This window comes from Petaurus breviceps, unplaced genomic scaffold (assembly GCF_028583685.1).
Source record: "Petaurus breviceps papuanus isolate PSGF00001 unplaced genomic scaffold, PetGlider_PUasm1.0 90792, whole genome shotgun sequence".
NCBI classification, from domain to species: Eukaryota; Metazoa; Chordata; class Mammalia; order Diprotodontia; family Petauridae; genus Petaurus; species Petaurus breviceps.
The window spans coordinates 8,211,889-8,217,818 of record NW_027187347.1 but is presented as its reverse complement, the minus strand read 5'-3'; the positions used below and the strand labels follow the sequence as shown (position 1 = coordinate 8,217,818).

General features: G+C 40.9%; 1 protein-coding gene across 1 annotated transcript in view; it reads right to left on the bottom strand.

Annotated features, from left to right (window-relative positions):
* Positions 1-846: 846 nt before the first annotated feature.
* Positions 847-5,930, bottom strand: part of TMPRSS7 (transmembrane serine protease 7) — an 88,438-nt gene continuing 83,354 nt past the window's right edge. The window contains exons 17-18 of the mRNA XM_069070022.1: positions 3,959-4,095; positions 847-1,093 (exon numbers count right to left, since the gene is read on the bottom strand). Coding sequence (XP_068926123.1) covers positions 923-1,093; positions 3,959-4,095 — 308 coding nt within the window. The 3' untranslated portion in view covers positions 847-922. The remainder of the gene's footprint in view (positions 1,094-3,958; positions 4,096-5,930) is intronic.

The following is a 5,930-nucleotide window of genomic DNA, read 5'->3' as shown; positions in this document are numbered from 1 at the left end:
TCACTCTCTCAGTCATTCCACACCTCCCTCCACCCCAGCATCCCACCTGTCTATTCAGTTAAAAAGTGCTATTGATTCTACCTCAGAAATAGCTTTCATGCCCAAAGGATTTATGAAACTGTGCATACCTTTTGACCCCAGAAACACCACTACTAGGTCTGTACCCCAAAGAGATCAAAGAAAAGGAAAAAGGACTTATTTGTATAAATATATTCATAGCAGCTCTTTTTGTGGGAGCAAAGACTTGGAAACTGAGCAGATGCCCATCAATTGGGGAATGACTGAAGGACTTGTGGTATATGATTGTGATGGAATATTGTTGTGTTATAAGAAATATCTCATGGAACAGCTAGGTGGCATAGCTGATAGAGCACTGGCTCTGGACTGAGGAGGACCTGAGTTCAAATTCATCCCTCTCCATCTTCATTTGCTAAAGTCATTCCCTTCCTTCAAGACTCAGTTCAAGTAGCACTTCTTCCACGAAGCCTTCCCTGGCCCCTGCAGGTGAAAGTGACCCCTCCTTTCTCAAATTTCTTATAGCCCTTTGCCTAAACTGCTTGTTGGCACTTACCTTGACCTCTCGATTTTATGTCATAATTACTTGTGTATATGTACACAAAATGGTGACAGGTCCTGTTTATCATTTTAGCCCTAATCTATTGTAGTGGCTCAAACACAATAAATACTAAATATATTTGTTAAATGAATGAGTTAGTGAATGGATGAATGAATGCTGAAAGAAAAATTCTATCTGAATAAAACTGCATACTACCCCACCATCTATCTGTAACCCAGCAAAGTGTATGTGATCTATGACATCCCCTGAAGAAAAATGGACATGCACTGTTAGTAATTACTAAATCATTTTAATGGTATTCTCACATAGTACACATTCAAAATTTCAGGGCCATTGTATCCGGAGTTACAAAAGAGAAGGTACATATTTGTGAATCCAGGGAACAAAATTTGACACCCTTGTGTAAACACCAGGAAAGTCCGCTCTTCCACATCCACGTCCCCAGCTAACAATGCCAGTCAAAATCCATTTTCCATCACTTTTTCTTTGACATGATAAGGGTCCACCCGAATCTCCCTACAATAAGATCAAGTCTGTATCAACCACATTTGTTCTACAAGCAATTGTTAGTTTTTACTAATTTTTTTAATATTTTAAGAATATTTATTTCAAAAGTAATCTAGTTGAGACAGTATTCTGACCACATTCCTCTTGGCTAGTACAGTTTCTTGATGTGCCACTGAGATATTGGAAAGGAAAACGAACCTTTAAATGTCAGCTCACCTTTGTTTGTGACATGGATGGCAGATTTCCTTCAACTGCAGAACCTTATTCGATGTTTAGGAGATTTGAGTTTCTACCTCCTCAATATTAAGGTTCATGTAGTTATGAATCTATGAACTGCTTGGTCTCTGAGGCATCATGAAACAGTGGATAGAGAAATGACCTCAAAACTGGAAGAGCCTAAGACAAGTCCCTGTTTAGTACTGGGGACAGCTCCCTAAGATTAGAAACTGTAGAGAAAATGCAGACCTGCATTAGCAGGGGAAATTCCCTATACCAATCAAATCACAGGTTCAATCCTTATTCTGAAATGTTTGTTCTAATATTGTTTCCTTAAATCATGATTGCGTTTGATTCTTTTCACGACTATTGAGTTATTGTAACTCTGTGGCATCCCAAGATTGTGAAAACTCAGAAATCAAACCTGTCTCAATAGCATAAGGCAACTTTTCCTGCCATCACTCATGTACATGATTTATGGTCGCTGTGGATAGTGAGAAAAATAAGTTCAGATTAACTCAGGAATTTTCATCATACTAAATATACTTACTTGATCTACTCTTCCATTTGAGCCAATATCACCTTAAAATCAGAAGGTAGGAGGACTTTAGAATTTTGAAGGACCTTGGAGAAAGCCTAATTCCTTTACAGATGAAGAAATTAAGAATCAAAGTAATTAAATGACTTACTCAAATATCCACCAATAGAAACTGGCAGAACTCAGATTTTAATCCAGGTCATCTGATCCTGTGTTCTTTCACTTGTGAAAGGGGAACTTGTGGCCCTCTAGGGCCTAAAGTGACACCTTTTGACTGAATCCAAACTTTACAGGATAAATCCCCTTAATAAAAGAATTTGTTCTGTAAAACTTGGATTCAGTCAAAAGGCTGCACCCAAGAACCTGGAAGACCACATATGGCCTCAAGGATGCAGGTTCCCCACCTCTGTCACCTAGACTGAGACCCCTAGATCTGGGGTTGGCAGCCCATTCCTTGCATTCTGATAGTAACCAATGAGGTGACTTTTAAAGCGTAGTAATTATGGTTGCATAGAGAAATGAGTTAAGGCACTAAAAAATTTCCCTTGCCTTTCTGACATCTCCCTGGTAGCCTTCTCTTCTCTCTCCAGGTCTCCTTAGGACTAGTCTGCACTAGCCAGGAAGGTAAGGCTCAGGGGTCTATTCTTCTGACGTGTTTCCAATTGCATTGGTGCCTATGGGCTCAGTCGAGTTGTCCTTTCTTTCCCAGAGATAATTACTGCCTATCCAATTCTAATAAATGGGATGAATGAATGAAGACCTGGAGCGCCACTTTGGCTCTGCCTGTCCCCAGGGGAGGAGACTATAATTTACCAATGGGAGTAACATTTATAGAATCATGGAATATTAGAGTGGGAAGGAACTTTATCTAGATATAATTCAATCACTTCATTGTACAAAGGACCAGAGAAATGCCTAACGTCACACATCTATTTAATTTTGAAAATTTAACATACAACTGTCTGCATTAACCATGAATGAGAGTTGCAACAGAACTGTATTCTTTAGTATAAAGGACACTCTAGTTCTAAGAAGCTTCTAGAAAGGGAATAGACAGATTCCTTTTTTCTTTTTTTTTCTTTTTGGAGGGCAGTTGGGGTTAAGTGACTTGCCCAAGGTCACATGGCTAGTTTTTGTGGTAAGTGTCTGAGGCTGGATTTGAACTCAGGTCTTCCTGAGTCCAGGGCCGGTGCTCTATTCACTGCACCACCTAGCCACCCCAATAGACAGATTTCTTAAGAAATTTGCTAAGGGCAGCTAGGTGGTGCAGTGAATAGAGCACCAGCCCTGGATTCAGGAGGACCTGAGTTCAAATCCAGCCTCAGATACTTAACACTTATTAGCCGTGTGATCTTGGGTAAGTCACTTAACCCTAATTGCCCTGCCCTCCCCCCTCCAAAAAAAAAGGAATGTGCCAGCATGTGCAGATAAACTATGTCATCTCTAGTTTTTTTGTATTCTTAAATCAATGGTGAGAAAACCAAAGTCTAATGGTGTCAATCTCTCCAACTTCCTAGCACTCAGTGTCTGGTACATAGTAGGTGCTTAATAAACATCCATTGATTGATTGATCAGAAACCATGTAGCATAAAGGAAAAAAGAGATGTGTCTGAACTAAAAGTTAAGAGACAAGAATTCAAGTCCCAATTCACTATTACCTGTGTAACATTAAACAAATCATTTGATCTCTTTATATCTTAACTGTCATCCAGGAACAGAAAAAGTAGTAAGGTATAAAGCTAGGTGGTTCCGTGGACAGAGCCAGGAGGATCTGAATTCAAATTCAGCCTCAGACATTAGCTATGTGACCCTAGGTAAGTCACTTTTTGTCTCAGTTTCTTCATCCATAAAGGAGCTGGAAAAGGAAATGGCAAACTACCCCAGTGTCCTTGCCAAGAAAACCCCAAAGAAGGCCACAGAGAGTCAGACATGACTGAAATGACAAAACAACAATAAAGGAAAACACATTGAACTAGAAGAAGGAAATTCAAATTCTAGTCCCCAATAATAAGGGTCCCTCTTGCCCAGGTCACTCCACAAACTTCGGGAGGAGGTTAGAATATGCTGATGCGCCTCATAAAGTAGAGTGTGCTGTGAGACAGAGGGGCTTTAATACTTACTTTGCAAGCATCTCTCTTCCCAGACATTACACCTGCACAGAGCATCCGGGAAGTAACAATTCCATATGTGGAAACACATATAGTTTGGTCTATAAGCTCAACTTCAGCTTGCTGCAGAATCGTGGAGCCTTTGCTATCTGGGGAAAAAGAGCAGGAAGTAGAAGACAAGAATGAAATACACACACATTCACACACACGTGCACACATGCATGAACACACGCTCACACACATGCACACCCGTCTTTCTTCATTTTAGAATTATTGGTCAGAATTACTTATTGACCTAAAAGTTAAGATAGCAGTTAGGTGGTTCAGTGGATAGAGCACCAGACCTGGACTCAGGAGGAGCTGAGTTCAAATCCAGCCTCAGACACTTTTTAACTGTGTGACCCTGAGCAAGTCTCTTAACCTCTGTTTGCCATAATCCACTGGAGAAAGAAATGGTCAACTATTCCAGTATCTTTTCCACAAAACCCTATGGACAGTATGGTTCACAGGGTCATGAAGAATTGGACACACCTGAATAACTGGCCAAAAAAAAAGCTAAGAAGGGCCCATGAACCCAATGACTTCGTGTAACCTGGATTAGAGTTGGGAGGCTTCAGCAGCATGGATCTAATGGAGATGGAAGAGGGTTCAGGGGCAGGAATTCCAGGTCTCATTTTTTAAAGTGATATATAAATGCTGTTGTTGCTGGTGGTGTTGAGTCATTTCAATCATGTCCAACTCTTTGTGACCCCACTTGGAGTTTTCCTGACAAAGATACTGGAGTGGTTTGCCATTTTGTTCTCCAGATCATTTTATAAATAAGAAAAACTGAGGCAGCCAGGGTGAAGTGACTTTCCCAGGGTCACATAGCTAGCAAGTGTTCGAGGCTGGCGTTCCTGATTCCAGGCCTGGCACCCTGTCCACTGAGCCACTTAACTATCTTTGTCTCCATTTAGTGCCTGTGTTTAAAGAGTATCAAACAGTGAGACACCAGAACAAGGTTCCAGACCCACATCTCACAGGATGTTCATCTTGAGGCTTTTGAAAATGACAGCAAAGGAGTGGGCCTAGGAGATCAAAGGGGATGTGGCATGGTACACTGCAAAGAACGCTGGCTTTGGAATCAGAAGACCTGTGTTCAAATGCTGCCTCTTTCATTTGCTGCCTGGGAGCAAGTTTCTCTTGTATAAATGAAGTGAGTGGCCTAGATTACCTCTGAGATCCCTTCTGCTCTCATCCTATGGTCCTACAAGAGCTTTTAGTAACCTCTGCGTTCAGTGCTTACAGTTCTAGTGCTCAAAAGTTCATGTTTATACAGCACTTTAAAAATTGGTAAAGTGCTTTTCCGATATTATTTCATTTAATCCTCAGGAAAACCCTGTAAGTAAATGCTATTATGATACCCATTTTATAGACGAGGAAATGGAGCCTCGAAAAGGTAAAGTGACTTAACCAATGACACACAGGTTGTGTTTGTCCTTCCTTTACGAAAATGACCGTGATATCAGGGAGGTGATGACATGACTTGCAGTTGACTTTTACTTGAGTGAAGGAGGGCTGGGCAAGGTCACCAGCCTCACTTTCTCCTCCAGAGCCATCTGGGTCCAGGGGCCAGATATTCATTAGGATGACTGGAGATGGCCCAGGATGCAATGGGAGACCCTGGCTCTTTTAGGCTGAGGTCTTTTCAGGTTCTCACTTTGAGTGAGGTAATGCTCATTCAGTAAATAGACCTCTTTTAAAAGTGAGTTAAAGAATGCCCCCTTTAATTTAAAAAGAATCAAACTGGGAGGGGAAGACCATCAGAGTTGCTGGCCAAAAGAGAAAGTTATTTACATTTACTCTGAGCCAAGAGGGCCCAAAAAACAACCCATATCTATGAGCTCCAGAGTAGAATGGGTTTAAGGCTTGGTCCTTAAGGAAAGAAAGAAAGAAAGAAAAAAGAAAGAAAGAAAGAAAGAAAGAAAGAAAGAAAGAAAGAAAG